The following is a 21,340-nucleotide window of genomic DNA, read 5'->3' on the forward strand; positions in this document are numbered from 1 at the left end:
CAAAATATCCACAAATCTCTTTTTTGTTTTTTTTTTTTTTTCCCGAGGATTAGCAGTGCCCTGCAAACTGGAATGATCAAACTTGAAGCAAGAGCTAAGAAAAACATCATAAATCCCATGTGCTTTTATGTAGTCCCAAACATAATCATAAAAGTAGTAACAAAAGCATGTTTCCCAAACTAAAAAATATGCTCTGATTTGAAGAAAGAGAAAATGGAAAAATAACATTACAGCATCAATAATAAGGATTTCACCTACCCAGGAAAGTATGGCTGCACTACATGAAACATCAGGTCCTCCCAGATATATCAATATCTTTCATAACCCTGAAAGAAAAAGGAAAAGAGAATGGAGGAAGGACAGCTTACCCTGGTGGAAAGGATATCTTCAGTAACAACATCACCCTACCTATCAACTTGCCAATCAGTCAGAAACAAATGGCAACAAGTAAACCAGCATCTGAGCCCCAAACAGTGTAAACGTTACATGATATTCAGAGAGCTAAAACCCATGATGCTTACATTTTGGAAGATTTACAGAGTGTCTTCTTTCCCACTAGCATGGAGCTGGATCCACAAGACAACATTTCCTATGTATCAGTCCACAGAATAGCCATGGAAAAATAGCAGGGTACAGTTTTTAATCCTAAAACACAAGTTCTGCACTGTTACGGTTTGTAGTTGATTTTGCTCATCAAAGGGATGGAAAAGTTTGGATACAGATCCAAATTCCCTCCATGCTTGGCAACATGGAACTGGCTTGGATTTTATCCATCTCTAATCACTGAACATTTATTTGTAATTCGGATTCCTTGGATCATAGGAGCTACCAGCTGCTGGATTCTGAAGCAGACCTGGCCATAATTCATGTCTCCCTGATAAGATTCAGGCAGGCAGGTACCATCTGAAGTGTGGGAGGATGGTAAGCTGAAGCTGTGCTGATCAGTCCAGGTAAAGTTCAGAGAAGTTCAGAGAGGCAGTTTATTGTTGCAGGTGCATAGCAAACTCCCATACATCACCCTGAAGAAGCATAACTTTCCTTAACAATATATCAGGTACGAAAGCAGGTGATCAACCCACACCAATCCACCTACACATGGCGAGATTTGCAGTGTTGTGGAGACATTTTCCCCAGGGCCAGAGCACAGCCAAAGCAGCCCTGTGTGAGTTGCAATGAATACTACTGTATCCTTCTGCTGCAGTTCAATGTTGCTCCAAGGGCAAGCCATTATTGTGGTCACAGGAACCCTGCAGGAGACAGATTTGGGGACACTAGTAAGACCTTCCAGTAGAAGAAGGCAAGTTAAGAATAGCAGCCAGGGGGGAGGATGGTACAGCACAAGCCAAGAGGCTGTAGTTAACTCTCCTGATAGATGTGACTTTGCAGAGAGGCAAAGGGGATTTGCACATCAGGTCTCACTGAGAGCGACTGAGGCTAATGACTTCAGTAACATTGCCCCAGGGAGCAAGGGGCTCCAAGCTCTGAGCCAACAGGCAGTCTGAGCTGTGTCAGCGGCACTGGAGTGCTGATTAGGCACTTTTCCTCATCAGAACAGACCCATTCCGGCAGGAAACGAGGCCACAAAGGTGCTGCCAAAGCTGAGAAAGCCATATCCTGGGGTCAGAGGCTCCTCTCATGTGCGTCAGCACACTTCCAGAGAGGCTAAGGGACATCTGCTGGCTTACAGAGCTGTGTGTCTGACCTGTGGGTGAAAGAGATAAAGGGAATTGTACTGCATTTAGCCTTTGGAATTTTTGGTGTATGGATAAACTGTGATGGTATCAGGTAAGAATGCAACAAACTTCAACATTTTACAAAAGCAGAAATGTCTCAGCTGCTACAAAGGGGTTGAAGGGGTGAAAGATTTTAACAGTGAAATAATGAAAACCGCATAACTGAACCTTTTGTGCAGGTTGCCTCAGCTCCATTAGCAAACCCTTCCAATCCAGCACAATAGAAGGCTACAGATCACTCAGCTGCAGCCCAGAGGTTGGAACCGACTTGTGTAAAATATCCAACAAGTCAGCAGCAACTCTGAGAAGATGGCCAGCAGCCTGTTTCCCCACAGCTCACCAACCTGACTAGTGCTGTCTGGCCCATGAGTATATTCCAAGAGATTGGCAAAATGTGTATTTATTTATTTATGTTAGGTGCTGGGAGGCCTAATGAATGCTGCTAGTGGTACATTTCGGGGCAAGAGAGTTTTTTTTTTGCTATGCAAATAACTCTCCCTTGGTAAAAAACCTAAAAGGGCAGAATCATCAGAGCTTATTTATGCAATGGGAAGTAGAAGACTTGCAACCTAAACCACTTTTAAAAGCACATTCTAAAATTTAAAAGAAATGTCCCTTTAAAAATAAGGAATGCTTCTCATGTTATTATGTTAATGAAGATCTTTCAATAGGGGAGAAATGAACTAAATAATTGTACACAAAAGAGAGAACCCACAACACACAGGGAAATGTCAAAGGTACAGAGATTACAAGTTACAAACCAGAAAGATTATATTTTCAGTAATCTGGCAAACATTTGAGACTAGAGATGCCCAGTTGTGTCTCTGACTTTCTACTTATCTTCTATCACATGCAAATACATCATATGAAGCCTTCTCACCAGCTGATCCATCTAGCTCTTCCACAAAGCTCATTTGGGTTCTTGATGCAGTTAAAAGAACTGTTGGTGCCATTGGTAACTGGGATGGTTGATAAACAATGACAAACACAGGTACTGATTCTAACAGTGCATATTTAAGCTCTGTCCAGGCACTCACAAGAGAGCTTAGGCAGTTCTTATTGATATCTTTACATCAGTATTTTGTACACACCATTAAAAGATTAGTAGACTGAAGGAATTTATGAGACATAGAGTAAGGCATGACTGAACCTAGCAAAGTTATATGAGGTCTAAAATGTCTATCCAGACTAATATGTTTCTTCAACAATGGCAAGATGAAAATGCTTTGGAAAAGAGCATGCAAAATCAGTTATCCCTGGTTTCCCTCTCAATTGGCAGTCCAATGACTTCCTGAGATGGAGCTCTCATCAGGACCATCAAAGTAAATAATTGCTGGTTGATCTTTTGTGAATTTTTCTGTTTCTTTTTGAATTAGCTTATTTCTCTGTTAGGATTTCCTTTTACTATGGTAGAGCTGAATCTACAAATCTTAATTAGCTCCCTCTTAATTAGCTACTGCTCTTAATTAGGCAGTACAACTTTTAACAACTCCCTCTGTTTCTTCAGGTCTGCTGGTTGTTCTCTTCATAATCCAGACCTGCCATTCTCTTGCAAGGAGTTTTTGCTGTACAGACACAAAACCGAAGTAAATGAATTGCATTATGTTAAAGGTAGTGTTCAGTCTCGTAAGTACCTTATGAAACACACCCTAAATTTTCCATGATGCTTAAAAGCAGACATGTATTACCCTGCCTGATTATTAGGAGAGGGGTGGGGTAGCTATATCAATCCTGCTTTCCCTGCCCTGGGAAGCAGGAGTGCCAAAGTGTTTGTATCATCCCCACTTCACAAAATGTGAACACTAAAATCAGTCATAGCCCATCATATCTGCTAGTAGAAGGATTAAGTCTATGTCTCTGGAGATTTGTGGGCTTTCAAGTCACAAATACTTTCAAAAGGAGCAAAGGGAACGGGCAGGAGTAGACTGCCAGGTGGCAACATCTCTTGTCCTTTCTGGCCTAGAAATATGTACCCATTTGGCAAAATAAGCACAGTAACCTTGGGGTGATGCACTTTAAGATGTTAACATCAGTTAATTTAGGACTTTTTTTTGTGTGTAATGTCCTGGTACACATGTCCAAACAGCCTACAGCATCCATACCCATGCCTGCTGATGGGCCATTTCTGCCCACCAGACCTCCTTGCTCCCATGCTGCCACCAAGAGAGCTCATGGAAAGCGGGACAGCATTAACTAAAAATGCTTAGAAATGGTGGTGCTGTTCCAGTTAAGGAACGGGGAATGGGCATGAGGGCCTGCAGAGTTTCAAACACCTCCAGGAAAGCAGAAAAGATGCATAACAGCCTTTCCCATCCCACCACCCTGCCCCACAACCCCTAATTGCCCGCCTCTCACCTTCTTGCGAAGAGGCTTTCTGGGCTCAGAGAGGGGAGCTTCCCACTTACCATATGCACAGATCCGGGTCCTTAGGCAGAGGGTGTGTGCACGGGGAAGGGGTCACAACCCTATCTAGCCCTAGTGCCACCCCACAGGCCTGAGCTCAGTGGGGAGAAAATAAAGGGAAAGAAGTCGAGAAAAACAGGAGCAGAGCTGAATGGGGGGGGGGGGGGGGGGGGGGGGCGCAGGGCGCAGGGCGGTGGGAAGAGCAGAGAAGTAGGGAGGGAAGGAAGAAAGCAGAAAAAAAGGAGGAGAAAGGGGAGGAGATGAAATGCACAGAGAGGAGGGAGGACCGGGCGGGCAGGAGGCGAGAGGCCGGGAAGCAGAGAAGTGAGGCAGCTCGCACAGAGGAACGGGACGGGACCGGACCCGGCGCCCCCCGCGCCATGCGCCTTCTGGCAGCGGCGCTGGCCGCCCTGCTGGCCTCGGCCCCGGCCCCAGGTAAGCGGCACCGCGGGCGCTCAGCGGCCGGTACCGGGCAGACCCCTCAGACGCGGGCTGCCCCCGTCCCCTTCGTGCCTTGGAGCTGTGTCCGGGCTCCCACGGCAGCGGGGCTGGCGCAGCGGCCCCGAGCAGCGGCAGCGCCCGGAGCTTGGGCTCCAGGAGAGGGGGCTTACAGGGGTGTTCGGGGAAGCCCGGCAGTCCCCTGCAGCCGGCGGGTCATCCCCCCGGCCCGGGGGATCCCGCACCCAGCTGTGCCGCCCCTTCCCGGGCTCCCGGCGGCAGCGTTTCTGCACAGCGACCTGACCCGCAACTGTGGACTTAAAAAAGAAAACCTTTCCCGTCAGAAGTTTATGGAAACGCGTTCTCCGCTGCCTGCTGTGCCAGGCGGGACAGCGCTGAGCTGCACCGGGGCACTCCAGGCAAAGCTGAGGCAAAGACAGATTCGGCATTGTTTTTTTTCCACAGGTGCCTAGGTCCCATAGACACCCAGCGAAACAGAACCTGTAGGTCACTTGTAAAAAACTTTCTTCGTTCAAGTCCTTTATCCCTCCAAAATCAAAGGTGCATTGGCCAGTGGTGTGTCTAAAACTGCAACAGAGACACAGAGGCTGGATCTGAACTTCAAGGTGCAGTGAGGGTTACAGGAATTAGGAAGCCCTGCTTATTCAAGAGTTCCAAGATGCAGCTTGAATCTTCACCTCAAAAAGGCAGGAGATGGTGGAGGCAGAGGTTTGGGTCAAGCCCATCTTTAGTCAGTACAGAAGCTTTCCCTGAGAAGGAGCCTCAGACTTGTGAAACTTGCAGACAGATCAATTCAGCTAAAACCAGCTGGCTGCTGTTGTTGATCCTGCTAGCCAGCTCCTATTTTCATAGAACTTTGCTTCTTCCTGGCTCACCTGCTCGTCTTACTTTTTAATTGTAGAGGAGTCAAAATAAAGCAGCCTTTGACAGTAACATTGTTTCACAGAACAAACTACAACACAGATGAAAGCCATCCCGTATGCTTCTGGTCGTGCACATCTGAGATCAGATCAGAGATACCCAGATGGCATGCCTCTAGCCCCTCAGCTATCACCAAAGGCTGAGGATAAAAGTCCTCTCAGCCCTGAAGGATGGTGGGTTGCAGATTCTGCCTGTCAGACTCCATGCGGAAAGGAAGAGGGGCTGGTACATAACAGTAAATCTGGACTGTGAGCACAGTAGCAACTCTGCTTCTATCTCCACTTATGTAATTGGGGTTCTTCCACCAAAACACAGCCACACTGAAACTACTTACCAAACACAAGGACCCAGCAGTGACTGAGGGTCCTTTGCTGCAATTCTAGCACAGAGAGAGGGGACAACCCTACCAGTGACAGGTTTCTGGCTCCTAAAAGTATAATTTGTTGCTCTTGACAGTGCTGTCAAAGTGCTTTGCAATGTAGTATGGCAGACAACAAAGTCAAACCTAGCTAATACTTGGAATTGAACTGGTGCAAGCAGAAGTGGACTGCTTTCAGAGCATGACTTTTCAAAACAGAGTTTAACCAGCAATAACCTTCCCTGATTCTCTACAGGTTAGTGAGCCATGCAGGTGAAGGGTACCAATGAAATAAACAGCTAAAACACTGGGATGGGGGCAACTAAGAGAGCTGGTGGCAAAAGGAGATGTATTTAATGATTAAGCACACTGCAAAGAAATCCTGAAGTCTTTGACTCACTCTTCCCACTTTTTCTATAAATAGTTTCCCTTTCTAAGCAAAAGCAAGACTAAAACTTGTGGTGAGCTCCACCTGAGTGGCTATATGATGCTATACTGGGAAGGCAGGAGAAGAAAAATAGTGATTCCTCACTTGAAGCAGTAATCTGAAATCTAGAAATTTAGCACTCTGTTGGCACACAAGCCTGCTCTTAAGTTGTGGAGGAGTCTCCTTGTTGGCAAGGTGCCCATTACAAGGGTAAACCTCATTCTGGGGCTGATCCAGTGACTGCTAAAGACAAGAGGAACATTGCCAGTAGTGTTTGGGAGCCCTAAATGAAGCTTTTCCTTTCTACATAAAATGTAAATGACCTCTTTCCTCCAAAACCCACCACTGTTCCTGCTCCAAAGGCAGTGGGAGGATAGAGTCAAATGGACACTGTTTTTCTATTTTATAGAAAGCATCACCTGACACTGTTCAACATAAGATGCGATCACGGTAAAAGTGTCAGGAAACTTCCAAAACTCTCCCCATTGCTCCACTTGTACAGCCACACCAACTGAAGCTGCAGAAGGAAGACAAGGAGATGTATTCCCACTAATCAGACAACATGAAGCATGCAAAATTTGGTATTTCCTTAGAAAAAAGGCATGTCCCCAGAGGAAAAGAAGGAGCCTTAGGTATAAAATACTAATGTTTGTATGAGTGTAAACAGCTAGAAAGGGATCAGAAACTCCATGTACAATGCTTCTTTATCTTCTTGCACAGGCTTCCATCTTCGCCATATCTGAGTTCTTCTGTATTTTCTCTTGGGTACTTTTTGGCACTATGTTCTGCTTAGTTTTGAATTAAGCAATGATTCTTTGGACTTTTATTTTGGGACTCTGTTCCACAGTTAATCCTAGCCAGCTTTTTCAAACAAGAATTTCGCATGTCAGGAAAATGACATAATTGTTTTTCTTTACAGTTTTTCACGATATGTTCATAATTTCAGTAGAAGAAGTTTGTGTTTTTCATTTACCCAAACTGCATTTTTGACTTATTAAATATTTACAGCCCAAGTATTTATGAGAACCCCAAAAGTGCTGAAAATCTAAAACTTATTTACTGAGCAGCATAACCTTCAAAATCTGATCTTATTTTGGTGGCAGAGGCAGCCATCTTCACATCTGCCTGTAAAACGCCAAGGTCAGGTAACTTCAGCAAGTAATAACTCGAATTTCATGCCTGGAAAGCTTTTTGTGGTGTTCAGCCTTAATTTTAAGTTTAACATCCTGTTCTACTTGTGTGCTTTCTACAGTCCAAAATAATCTCTTGCTTTGGCACTTACATGAGTTGCCCACACAAGCATCATGCACAAATAATTATATCAATAATCTAGGCCATGCTCAGTAGCAGTTTCTTAAAGCAATTTAGAAACTCCTCCTTTATACAACTTATTTTCTCCTTCATAAAGAAAAAATACTGTCTACTTGGAAAAAATATACCACTCTGTGTATTTGAAGTGAAACCAAAAAAATTATTGTACTATTAATTTTCATAGTTTTTCTCAAACACGTGCAATGTAAATAATTTAAGTGGATTTACTTTAAGTAAGGTGCTACAATTCACCACTCCATTTCATGGCTTCATTGGGAACATAAAAACAGTGTCTCTGTCTCCAATGTTGTTTCAGAAATAGCATGGAAATACTTTACTTGCTTATTTTGAAGATAAATATACGTTTGGGTTTCAGGAGCTGATGTCAGATAAAAGACTGCCAAAACGCTCATCCCCTTTGTTAAAATGTTCCTAGCTGATGTGGTAGAAAAGTGTCTAGAAATGAAAAATAATTCTCCCAGATTTGCAATTCTCATTAGGATTTGACCACAGTATATTCACATAACAGGAAGCTTAATATTCACATTTTAGAGGACATTTCATGCTTTGCAGGGTGCATTGCAGAGCGTGCTTACTGTTGAAATATGGTGCTCTCTCTAGTGGATGCCATCAGACCAGTAGGTTGCACATTACAAGTCATTTAGGAAACACATTGCCACGATATACCATTGGTAAAAAAAAAGATCAGTCTCTGATATGACTAATAAGAACATTATTAATGTGCATTAGGAAGAAAATAAAACGAGTGTTGATTCCCATGACTCAGAAAACCAGTCCGGCATAAATCAGTTAGGTCAGGAAAGAAAATTTTCCTGTAATGATCAGCTATGGACTTCTTTCAACCTTCACCTATACTGGTCGTTGTTAGGTGTAAAGCAGAGAGACAAACAAGTGGCTTAAGCTAAATTGATTATGAAGAACAGAAAAACAAGTGTCAGAAATAAATGGAACAATGGAATAATCATTTGTTCCAATATAATCTCATGTCATAATTTGTCATGAAAATGACATCAGTTTAATTTGAATTTGTAGTCAGAAGGACTAATCTGACAGATTTAACCCAGGCTTGAGGTGACCATTTAATAATAAGAGGAAGACGACATGGAGAACTGCAAAGTGAGGAGCTGGTTACAGTCATATAGGGACATTAGAAATCTTTCAGAGATAATCTATTCAACAGCATCATGTAAGGTTTGCACAAATGATATCTAAAAGAAGTAGACAGAAGCACGCACATTGAAATTATGTGACCTTATAAAGTCAGCATAAGACTGGGATAGCATGTAGGAAAAACTGAGGACCAATTAACAAAAGTGGAGCAGAACAGTAAAGCAAAGTCATGTACTTTGAGATTAGTAAGAATTTGACAAAGAAGGAAAGACACTCAAGTTTATTATTTAATTTTAAACTGACGTATAATCACATGTGGAAATATCATGAGAAAGGACAACATAATTCTGGGATATACCAGGCAACGTATATCCCAGACAAATCTGGGAAGTACCATGACTATTTCACAGTACATTGGAGAGCTTCTTTCCAGACACTGCCTATAATTCCAGTCACACACATTAGAAAAAGATGTAAATAATTACAATCAAAACCAAAATGGAAACAGGACCTAATGCAGAGAAGGGCTATTAAGGTGAACAGGGAAGACACTACTTCACTAAAGGAGACTAACAGAGCTTTGCTTCTTCAGCTCAACAAAGCAATGGCTGAGGCATCAGATAGTTGCTTTCTATAAGGACTCAGAAAGCAAGGGCTAGAGAAGAAAACACTAATCTTAAAGTTGGGACAGGAAAAATAGGCATAAGGTGGCTATTGAAACAATTTAGCCTGGAAATCCTAAGAAGGGTGCAAATTGTTGGAATAGCTGGTCATGGAACAGCTTTGCAAAAGATATTCTTAGCTCTTACTCCAAGCTAGTTCTAGACTAACACTTGTTCAGACTGATAAAAGATTATGTGATGTTGGGCTTATGAGAGCAGCAAGGTGTCCGCTTCAGCCCCATCTTATTTATTAGCAACAGCAAGGACACTAGAGGAGACTCACTGAAGGAGGGCCTCGTACCAAGTTAAATATTCACAGATAGACAGATGATGTCAGGTTCTAAAAGCTCATTAAATTGCTGCATACTGAATGGATGCCATCAGTTTACCTGCTGTGGGCTTGCACACTGGGACAGATGCTGTTGTGCCAGCATGGAGGGCTCTCACCATCTTTTATCTCCTTTGCAGATGTTTGTGGGGCTTTAAATGTGACAGTCTCTCCAGGACCAACAGTGCGATACTCTGAGGGAGATAATGCTACCCTCTACTGCCACATTTCTCAAAAGAGAAAGACAGACAATTTGCTGGCTGTGCGGTGGGTCTTTGCTGCGTCACCTACTCAGGAGTATCTGATGATCAAAATGACAAAGTTTGGGTCTGTCCAGTATTATGGAAATTATACTCATCATTTCCACAAACAAAGACTTCATCTTCTTAAAGAGAAACATGGAACTATGTACAAATTTCTTATTCTAAGTCTCCAGCAAACAGATCAAGGACATTACATATGCAAAGTCCAGGAAATTGGCAAACACAGGAATAAATGGACAGCATGGTCAAATGGCACAGCAGCTACTGAAATAAGAGGTGAGAGACTACTGATTTCAATTTTATTATTTTTCTTGTCCCATGAGGCCTTTTAAAATTTTCTTACAAGTTCATCCATAAGATATTTGAAGTTAGGTTATTTTTAAGTGTTATAAGAGGATATGAGAAGAAAACCTAATACTCAACTTCTTTACTTACACATTACAATTTAAGCATTATTCAGCCCATAATAAAATGCAAAGAAGTGAGAAGGCTGATTGAGAGATTTGTAGAAGATAGTCTATTTCCTTTGCCTTTTACCAGAATAGCAGTAATTAAAATTCCTTTGCATTCAACTACAGGTTTGTGGTGGGTTGACCTTGGCTGGATTCTGGCTGCACACTCTGTTGCTCCTCTCCTCAGCAGGACAGGGAGAGGAGAAAATGAGATGAAAACACCCTTGTACGTCACGATAAAGGCAGTTTAATAAAGTAAAAGCAAAGGCCATGTGCAGAAGCAAAAGAAAACAAAAAAATTGTATTTTACTTCCCATCAGCAGGTGATGCCCAGCCACTTCCCGGGAAGCAGGGCTTCAATCGGTGTAGTGGTTGCTCCAGAAGACAAACACTGTGATAGTGAATGCCATTCCCCCTCCTCCTTTTTTTTAGCCTTTGTTGCTCAGCGGATTCCACGTGGTATGGAATATCACTTTGGTTGGTTTGGATCAGCTGTCTTAGCTATGTCCCCTCCCAAGATCTTGCCCATCCTCATCCTACTAGTTAGGGGGCAATGTTGGAGAGACAGCCTTGATGTTTTATGAGCACTGATCAGCAGTGGCAAAATACTGGTGTGTTATCAACACCTTGTTAGCTAGCAATACAAAGTACAGCACTATGAGGGTTGCTGTGGGGAAAATTAACTCCACCTCAGTCAGACCCAATACAAGGTCTCTACAGCTTTGCTAGTGGGAATAAATGAATGCCATTATTATTATTTAAATACAAAGAAAGAGAAACAGAGAGAAATTAACTTATTTTCTGAAGAATATGCAGTGGGTCAGACAGAAATAGAACCATTATATTTTAGATTTGTGTTTGGCATCTCTCTTGGTGTTTTCATTGCTTTCAGTTCTAGTCCAGCAGCACTTTGCAAATAACATTCCTAGTATCACTTTTTTACTTTTGTTTATACTACTTATAGCCACAAAGCACAGCTAGAAAAGCAGTGAATGCCTGATGACATTGAACTTCAGATAAAGAAATGACCAGCAACAAGTGTGGGTTTAAACCAAGTTGAAAACAAGCTTCCTCTTTGGGATGGGTTATCTCAAATCTATAACACCACCACACCTACACATTCAGAGATGTACGAAACTGGACATAGAGAATAGACGCCTTTGAAGAAGTGGTTGAGCTCAGCAGTTGTACTGTTAGGGCTAGACGGCAAACTAGCCCCTGATTGTGGCTTTATAAACAGAAAAGCTGGCTTACCACAGGGTCAGCTGTAAAGATATTGCCAAAAATCAAGGTTGAGTGCTTGGTCCATGTGTCTGGAAATTCAAGAAGCTCATCCAGCAATCACAGAAAAACTAGTAGGAGGAAACTGTATTTTACAAACTTTCTGCCATTCCTGTTCATGCTAAATTTGATGTTGTGTTTAGAATCCAAAAGGTTGTTCCTGCAGCTGGAAAACCCTAATCCTACTTATCTATGTTGTGTTTTGGTGAAAATGGCCCTAGCTTTCCTCTGAAACCAGTTTTGGTCGGAGGGAACTCTACTGACTACAGGCCTTTTCAAGATGGGTTTGAACATGTTTATGTAGTCTTAATCTAAATCATATTCCCTCAATGCCAGCTTCACAAGTGTCATTCAGGTTTTTTGTATTATTTTTGGATTACAAACACAGCAGGGAGAGAAATGTGACAGTAAAAAATAATATTTTTGAGTGTATTATCTCCGATGGGTAGCTTTTAGGTACCACAAACTTTCACTTTGATCTATCAGAAGTTTGAGAGCAAAGATGTGAAAAATACAATATAACAAGAGATAAAAAGCAGCTTCATGTTGACCAGAAATGTTTAAAAATGCCTTGAGGAATCATGGCATTAACATAATTTAATTAGCTGATTATTACGAGCAACGAGGAAATATACTAATGATCCAAAGCTGAAGTTCTGTTTGGATTAGTAGCAAAGATGATGGATCATTTTTAAGCAACAGCAAGAAAATCCTAGTCTAAACTATTTTGTCTTACTGGGCATGCAAAACTTGTCTGGAAAACCTCCATGACATTCATTTTGGATTGCCTCTGCTTCCTGACTGTAGACAGTCAGAAATATAAATAACAACAAAGCAGGACCCAAGTCCAAATGGGAACCCAAGCCCTTTACCTGTCTCCACCAGGGAAATGCCTATCCCTTCAACACCCAGACCCCCAGCAACGCTTCTTTTGCACAGAAGATTACAGAACCAGGACTTAAAAGAAAACTCCACCAAAGTACATTAGGCTCTTTAAATACAAATCACCAGGGCAATCAGTACCATGGGTCAGAAATGTAATCCTGCAGCCAAATGCCATCTCTAATCCATAACCTGATCTCCTGAAGAAACCAAAGCCTACATGATCACACTATCAACTAGTCTGCACCATTCTGAATCCATGGGCTGATTTTTGAGATGACAGTCTTAAAGATATTAAGGTTGTACAAGTAATGTGAAATTGTCTGGGGGGAGGGGGGAGGGAGAGAAGATCCGTATGAACTTCCTCACTGAAGGAAAGCTGTAAGAAGTAAAAAAGGTAATTATTGCTCTTGAGCTGCCATCTTTTTGTCCAGTGACCTTCCACATCGTAATCAGTAACTGGGGCTCCTGAACATAGCACAGGGTTCATTAGCTTCACAGCTCAAAGAACAGTTTCTTTGATTTTTGTTGCTGTTTTCACTCTTCTGTTTTTAAACAGGGAAGAGTAAAAACACTAGAGTGAAAACATCTCCTGAACTCAGTCATCTTAATCTCTGGAGGGCATTAAGTTTTATAAGCACTGACCCCATGTTGAGTGGCTGGAGCCAAGGCACAGCGGTTAGTTTTGTAACCACACAGGGATATGAAATGAAACTTTACTGCATGCATGATTTAGCCCTACAGACTTCAGGCATAGTTTGTCTCATGCTCAGCAGCTGTTCTTCCCTGTTGTTCCTGCACTTGGCTAGGAACTGGCTCTTCTCCTCCTCTCCCGATCTCTTCTTTCATTCCTGTAGATTTGACTGAAAGGGGAGATTCAGCCACTGGCAACCAGGAGGTCTGATCATCCCAACTGCCTCAGCCTCCCACCTTTGGGAAGGGGCAAAGCTGATGACTGGTGTGGGGAAGGGAAGCCAATTCTCTCATCTCAGCCTGCAAAGAACAGGTGGTTCAAATGCTGTGTCAGGGGAGGAGGAGAGGCTGAAAGTAGCTACCAAATGTGGCCACTTTCAACAGTGCCTTGAATGGATGGTCAAGGCTGAAGCTTGCAAGCCTACAAGCAAGGCTAGGAGGCCATCGTTCAATCCCAGAGTCTTCCAGAGGATAGACTAAGCTTTTTTTCCAGTGCTTTGAAGAAGAATTTCTGAGGGTAACTTGAGGGAAAGGAAGGCCAGGTCTGATGTGAAGAGACGGAGAGAACCAGTGAAGGAGGAGAGTGCTGTTTCAGTTGCACCAGACCAGGTAGCTGTCTCCACGAGCAGTACACTAAAACATGCAATGGATAACAAGTAATGTTTCTTGCATGAAGAACCTGCAAAATAGACCAGTAGATGTGCCCAAAGGGTGCAGAATAATAAGCAGGCTTACAGGAAAAAAATAAAAAAGAGAGAAAATCAGATGGACAAGTTTTTAGATTTTTTCTATGATAATGTCATTTCATGGGGGAGGTCAGCAGTTTAAAGAGTGTTCTCATTCACTGAATGATGGACTTTCTTAAATGCCTATAGGGAAAGATGGATTTGTCAGGAGTGCTTGGAAGGGGAAGGACATGCTCCAGCATGGATGGCAGAAGAAAAAGCAATATAAAATATCATGAGATCACGTGTCATACCCCTCCTCACAAAAAAACATTCTGCATCTTTCTTTGCTGCTCAGGCTATTAACTAAACATAGAAATCTCTCATTTTTCTTCATAGCCAAAGTGTGAGTCCAGATCAATTTAGTTACTGCAAAGAAGGGAAACTGTAAATTTTCAGTCTACCCCCTAAACACCATTCCCTCCCCCCCTCCCAATTTTTAGTATGATTTATGAATACAAAATCAGGGTGGGTATTGGAGACTCAGAAACACAGAAAGGTTTGGGTTGGAAAGGATCTTAAAGACCATCTAGTTCCAAGCCCCTGCCACAGGCAGGGACACCTTCCGCTACACCAAGTTGCTCATGATTTCATCTTTCCCACACTGGTCAGCTGTACTGCTTCTCAATGCTTCAAACGTGACCCAAACCAGAGCCAGAATCCTGAGACAAGGAAGGAAGTCAGGCCCACCTGTAGACTAAACACAGAAACAATAAGCCCTGTGGGGATCTGAGGCAGACATCATCACCACCCCAGCCCCCCAAGAAGGAGTATTTATTCTAATTCTACATCCAGATTGAAGATACTAAAAGACATCTGAAAAATGACATATCTTTAAATGCCATAGCAACTGTTTTACTGCTAAAAGCCTCTTTACTGCAAACAAAGGACCTCCTTAGCTAACATTCTGTTAATGCACTGTGAGTGTACAGGACTTGCTACACATGGGAGGGAAGGCAACTCTTTCCAGAGTGGTGATAAAGTCTCCAATTTCCCCAATGGTAGCACTTGGGCTTTTCAAGGAAATTTTCTTCCAAACACATTTTGTATTTTATACTATGATTGGTTACAGTTTTTATTGCAAAGGGATTCACTTATATTACAGTTAGATCCAGGATGAAACAAAAGGAGCAATACAAATTGCCTGAAGCATTGTGATACTAAAATTGTACTGCTTGTGCTTTATCAAATAAGGGAACAGTGTTCACACACATTACGGTTGCCGTCTTGTCTAATATTTTGTTCCAGTTAATGTGTCCACAGTTATGCCCAAGTTCAAAATAGTATCTTTACATTAAAGCACCAGATAAATTTCTTACAACCTTGCGTATCATATGGATGCAGAAACAGCATTTATATCCCTGTTCTTATTCACACAGAAAGAGGGGGTGACTGTGTTAGACAGATTTCCAGAGGGAATGGAAAAGGGTCATTTGGCTTCTTCAGAATCTTGAAGTAGAAAAAACCTGTAGCAGTTCAGTACATAGCCTTTGTCATCCACCTAGCACAGCACTGTACAAAGCAAAATGAGTTACCAGACTGTAGTGTGGTCTAGAATATATTCCACTATTAACTTATTCAGATGTTACTTGGTAGTAAGTTTGCAGGTGTAAATTTATGCAGGCCATTAAGAAGTTGCAAATACACTTTTTTTTTGCAATACATAAATTTATACAGATACACATATCAGACTTGTGGAAAAACAATTAAGTTACAGGTGCTAGCTTCTAAATGTGCAACGATGGCAGCTAAAAGTTTAGCTACATACCTGGCTTCTCCTTCAGGGGCAGAATCAATAGAATGTTTACGGTTGGAAAGGACCTTAAGATCATCCAGTTCCAACCCCCCTGCCATGGACAGGGACACCTCACACTAGACCATCTCGCCCAAGGCTCTGTCCAACCTGGCCTTGAACCCTGCCAGGGATGGAGCATTCACCACTTCTTTGGGCAACCCATTCCAGTGCCTCAGCACTCTCACAGTGAAGAACTTCTTCCGTTATATCTAACCTGAACTTCCCCTGTTTAAGTTGAAACACATTACTTCTTGTCCTATCGCTACAGTTCCTGATGAAGAATCGCTCTCTGGGATTCTTGCAGGTCCCCTTCAAATATTGGAAGGCTGCTATGGATACATTTCTTCAGAAAAGGAGCCTCATATGATGGGGATGGACTCTTTACAGTCTTCTGTTCATGGACTCACATGTCAGCTACAGCAACTCTGTAGTATTTTCAGAAGGCCCAGCTGAAATTTGAACTGTTGGTTTGTCCTTTTCTGTGTAGTGAACACAAGATATCAAGTAGGATTTTTAAAAAGGTTATTGTTAAATCTTAGCAGTAAACCCAAGAGAAATCCACGTCCTGATGTTGCCAAGAAGTGTCTTCTACTCCAGCCATGCAACATCTTCCTTCTAAGTTAAGGTCAAATTTTTCCCCTTCCCACATCTTCTTCTCAAAGGCATCTGTCCTTTTCCTGAACTTGTGTGGTTAATGTTAGTCTAAAACCAAGTTACTGATCTTTATTACAGCAAAAAATACACCAGAAAACACGTATATTTGAGGAAAAAAAAACATCAGAAAGATGGTTCTCCCACTGCCTTTCTATCAGAAAACTCAAAATAGTGAGTAGTCTGTTCATAACAATATGCAGCACCTTCAAACTATCATTTACAGTTTACTAATCCCTCAAGCCCATTATGCAATGTACTGCACATTTCTTAAGAAGAGCAATACATGCTCCAAATGGTTTACAATTCAAGAGAAGACACTACAAGTAGGAGGACAAACGCAGAAAATCAGGCAGTCCCAATTACAATCCTACTGGCATAGATAACATAAACAAATAGAGATGATAGCAACAGTCTGTCTTGTTGGGAAGTTCATGTGTCAGAGTTTCCCACAGAACAGTGTCTGAGTTATACTAAATGTTAGTTGCATGTGGCATTTTCTAATGGTAAAAGTGTTGGAAGATACAGGAAGGCAAGATTTTTTTTTTATTTCCAAGAATTAACAAAAGCCTTTTTTTTCCCAGAGCAGTTATTCTAAAACACTTGCCAAAAATCTACATGTGTGATACTTTCTTGTAATAAATTAGTAGATGTGCTAATATTCAGGATGAGCTTCCCATCACAATTGAACAGAAGATTTCAGTAGTCCCTAAAGCAGTTCCATATCCATTGAGTTAACTCCACACCTTACATCTCTAAGGAGCATACCTTAATGGGTTACTTTTCCAGTAGGATACTTGTTCTGTAATGCTTTGCCATGTGAAAATCTCTTGGATGTTCAGTCTTCACTGGCAATATGGAGGACTCTTATTGCATTGCAGTGGTTGCTAGCAGAAGAAAAATCATGGATTAACATGACAGACATCATCTAATCTGATGTCATCAAGAAAAGTCAGCATTCTTAAACAGTCTGGCTGGGGTGAGCAGAGAACATTTTGAACAGTGATCCAGCAGTCGGACCATTTGTATTCTAGTGCTAGGTTGTACAGCTGTTACGATATCGACATCCATCCATTTGCTGTCTGTAGAGCTCTGTAGTCTGTTCCTCCTTCTGAAACAGAGAGAATTCTGTGCAAACTCTGCAGCTATTTTCCCTCTTCACTGGGTTAGAACATAGTGATTCAGTCAGCTCTTTTCCTAAGCTGTAAAGGTGAGCTGGTACAACTTGTGGTCATGCAGTCTTTCTGGCTAACTTAGAACACAGAGCCGGAATAACTACAGAACCAGCTGCGTACATAATGGCAGCTTTTTCCCTCCGATACTCAGACTCCCACAAAGCCAGACCTTACAAGAACATGCCATCTTATTCTAAGGGCTAGGCTCTTCTAAAGTGCCTTTCTATTCTCTTGCTGTTCTTCACTGAATTTAACTTTCGATTGAAGAGCCACACATTGCATGTATAAATGGGTAAGATGACAACAGGGAGGCAATATCAAGCAATGAAGCCCTCATGGGGGTGCTAAGCCAGATGAGATCTACTGGAAGACATTTTTATAACGCTGTTTTAGAACTGAAGTGTTTTATTGGAAGGTAAATGTCCTGTGAGGTAAAACAAGATCATGGTGTACTGAAGTCTACGGCAGAACTACATTTACTTCAAGAGGTCCCAACTTTTTCTGCCATACAATTTCAGTTCTTGTCATGGATTTTTTTTTTATTTTTTATTTTTTTTCCAGTGATCTCGTCGAAACCTGGTGATGATCCCACTTTCAAGAAAAAACATGAAGCTTGGAAGTTTTTTGAAGGTAAAGATGCGTCTATAACAGCTACTGGTTCTATACAAGATGTTGATTTAGTTCAGTGCTACAGGACAACTAAAATCCCTCAATCAGGATCAATTTTGCTAGTTCCTGTGCAAACTCAGGCCTTGCTTGAGAAAGCATCCCACAAGGTACAGGGGGTGATGGAGGAAAGAGAATGGAAGGTCCAGCTTCAGTTTCTCATATATTCTCATATACATTCAGTTTCTCATACATTTGTGATGGTCAATGGGAAAATAACCTATGTCTGGCTAATCACACAACACAAATGCAAACCTTTATTCGGGAAGGTGCTGAGCATGCCTGAAGAGGCACTGAGCACACTATGCTACTGCTAGCCTTAGAAACTGTTTACTAAACATGCTCTGCACTACAAGAGAAACTTAAAGCTCCCTTGATTTTCAAGGCAAGCAGTATTTTCTGTCCAGGAGACTGAAATCCAGAATTTGCACACAGTTGGGATTCCCTTCTCCTCCTCCCACCCCAATCTGGAACATCAGCAAAGCACCAGCACAGCATTTGCAGCCACTGCACTGCCTGCCAGGCAGGATTGCTTGCTTGCAGGATGGTCTTGATTCTATGGGGAGCCTTGCTGTTTAAACCACAATTTACAAACTATATTGTTGTACTGTGTAGGGGGAACAAAGCACAGAACTGCAGGTCAGGGGTCTAGTTCCAGCAACGCTATTTTCTACAAGAACACTTGACCTTTGAGGCTTAGTTTCCTCTTTGTGAAGCAGGAAAGAAGCCAGTAAAGCTCCCTTAGGACATTTCAAGGCATTAATGGGTAGAGCATCCTTAAAGTCCTCTACTTAGAGTTCTAATAAAAGCAGAAATAAGTCATTAAAGATTTCTTCTCCTTCTGAACAAAATACTCCATCTTGATCTGCCATGGTACCACTCCTGTCAGCTCCACTGGGAATGTGTTATGGCACCCAAATGAAAGCCATAAAGGGAGACTGAGGCTGTAGATTGAAAAAGAAAAAAAAATACACAAAAGTTTCAAGCTAGTGCTGCCACCAGAAGAAGCAATGGCAGACTTCCTTCTTCTTCCTCAGCCACTCAGTACTCTCCCCACTGCCACTTTTCCTGTTGCGTTTGCTTGAAGGGTTTTTTGGTTTGTTTGCTTTAAAAAGTACAGCTGTTTTAACTGGGAAATAATCCAGCTGAGTTCCTTTTAGTTTTTTGTTGGTGTACAAAACAAACCAAAACCAACACAAACCCAACCAACCATCAAACAAACAAAAAGGGAAAGAAAATAAAAGGAAAAAAGCTCCGCCAAGTCAGCGCTTCTTTCCTCCCTCATGAAAGCCCTCTTACTTTACTTTAAGCACACCTCTTTGCATTTATGGAACCACCAACCAAATTTTAAACTGAGCAGGATACTATATGAAAGTCTCAGGAGACTCAAATTACTTTGAACAGTTACACTAAATCTTTTGAGCCTATTTAGATATTGTAGGTGTAACTTCTATCCTGTAAGCGTGAAGCATACAGCTGCAACTGTGACTGACATCTATGCTTGGCTTTCAGATCTGTACGTGTATGCAGTGTTTGTGTGTTCAATAGGAATTATCAGCGTCCTCCTTTTTACATTTGTCATTCTCTGTCAGTCACTTCTGAACAGGAGGAGGTCCACAGGTGAGTGAAATGTCATTCTTGCTGTCTTCAAGGCCTTTCCCAAAGAGGTAGAGGGGGTAGAAATAGAATGCAGGAAAAGCAGGAAAGCAGGAACTCCTTGCCTTGATTTTAATAAAAACAACAACAAAAACTTCGTAGAAAAAAAAAATGTTTCTGCCAGCAAAAGTAGAACAAAGGTATTTTAAATTTGCATTGGGCTTTTAAAAACTTTCAGCTTTGCATAAACATAGATTGAAGGTTGTTGGAACTTCTTTCAAGGAAGACAAAGTGCTGTATCATTAAATTACATTCTGATCAGACCTAGCTAACATTTTTCATGAGTGACATTTCTGCAGATATATAGAGGGGTTTCAAAGCAGTCTTATTCTGTCCTGTTTTATTCTCCTTTCCAGACTAGCTGGCAATATTCTTGGAAATATGGATGGTTGTTACTAGCCCTCCCTCTTTTGTAACATTCTTTGAAACTAAAGCATCTTTTCATTAGTCGGATCTGATTTTTCTTAATAATCTTTCAAGATCAAGGATTACTGTTTCATTATTTTCTTCCTCAGAGAGAGCTTCTCAAAGAGGCTACATGAAAGCAGACCTGTTATAACCAAAGTGCTATTTCAGATCTGTGGAGTAACAGGTGCAAGCTCTACTTTCATTTTGATTTAAGAGTGGTTTATTTGGATACCTCACACAAGCTGTGGCATTGAGATACCAGCATCCTTAGCAGCCACCATGACAGAGGAGAGCGTAAGGACCATCTCTGCACAGAAACTCTCAAAAAGAGTTAGTGGTTTGTCCTGTTAATGACAGGAGAGAATCATGACTTCACTGCTTCTTCAGCACCACACATATACCAAGAAGGAATGAGTGACTCAGATACACAGGGCAGAAGACATGCAATCAAAAAATAGATGTATACAAAGAAGTCCTTGCCTGACCACAAACATATTTCAGGCTGTGGCTCCGTCTTCCCGGTAGTGCGCTCAGTAGAGTAAATGATTCTAACTGAATCCAACAGCTCTGCTTGCCAAGAGGAAGGAACAAGATCAACGTTATTCTCCCTGGTTTTGAGCCAAGGGAGTACCCACACTTAAGTATGTTGGTCATGGTGAGTCACCCTGAAGCTCCAAGCAGTAGACATGCTGATGTAGACATGTTGATGTACCCTGTTTTTTTCTTGGGCAAACATTGGGCTACACTTCGTCTCTGTTTTTGCTGATTTACATTACTGTAAGCATAGAAGCAACTTGGAGGTCTCTTTACATTGAACCAATACCAGTTAAATATAGAACTAATATACAATATAATACAGAATAAGCATATACAACAGAGAAAAAGTAATTTCTTCTGAGCTGCTGGATCCTTTCTTCACTACCTTAATATCTGAATAACTGCAGGCTTCACCAAATTTTT

General features: G+C 41.8%; 1 protein-coding gene across 2 annotated transcripts in view; it reads left to right on the top strand.

The window, feature by feature from the left end:
• The first annotated feature begins 4,485 nt into the window (after positions 1 to 4,485).
• Positions 4,486 to 21,340, top strand: part of VSTM4 (V-set and transmembrane domain containing 4) — a 37,140-nt gene continuing 20,285 nt past the window's right edge. For both annotated transcript variants that reach the window (XM_057401042.1, XM_057401043.1), the window contains exons 1-4: positions 4,486 to 4,571; positions 9,874 to 10,272; positions 18,212 to 18,280; positions 19,829 to 19,936. In XM_057401042.1, coding sequence (XP_057257025.1) covers positions 4,517 to 4,571; positions 9,874 to 10,272; positions 18,212 to 18,280; positions 19,829 to 19,936 — 631 coding nt within the window. In that variant the 5' untranslated portion in view covers positions 4,486 to 4,516. The remainder of the gene's footprint in view (positions 4,572 to 9,873; positions 10,273 to 18,211; positions 18,281 to 19,828; positions 19,937 to 21,340) is intronic.

The sequence above is a fragment of the Pezoporus wallicus genome, unplaced genomic scaffold (genome assembly GCF_028554395.1).
Source record: "Pezoporus wallicus isolate ANWC-B61680 ecotype Strahan unplaced genomic scaffold, APGP_CSIRO_Pwel_v1 contig_5524, whole genome shotgun sequence".
NCBI lineage: Eukaryota > Metazoa > Chordata > Aves > Psittaciformes > Psittacidae > Pezoporus > Pezoporus wallicus.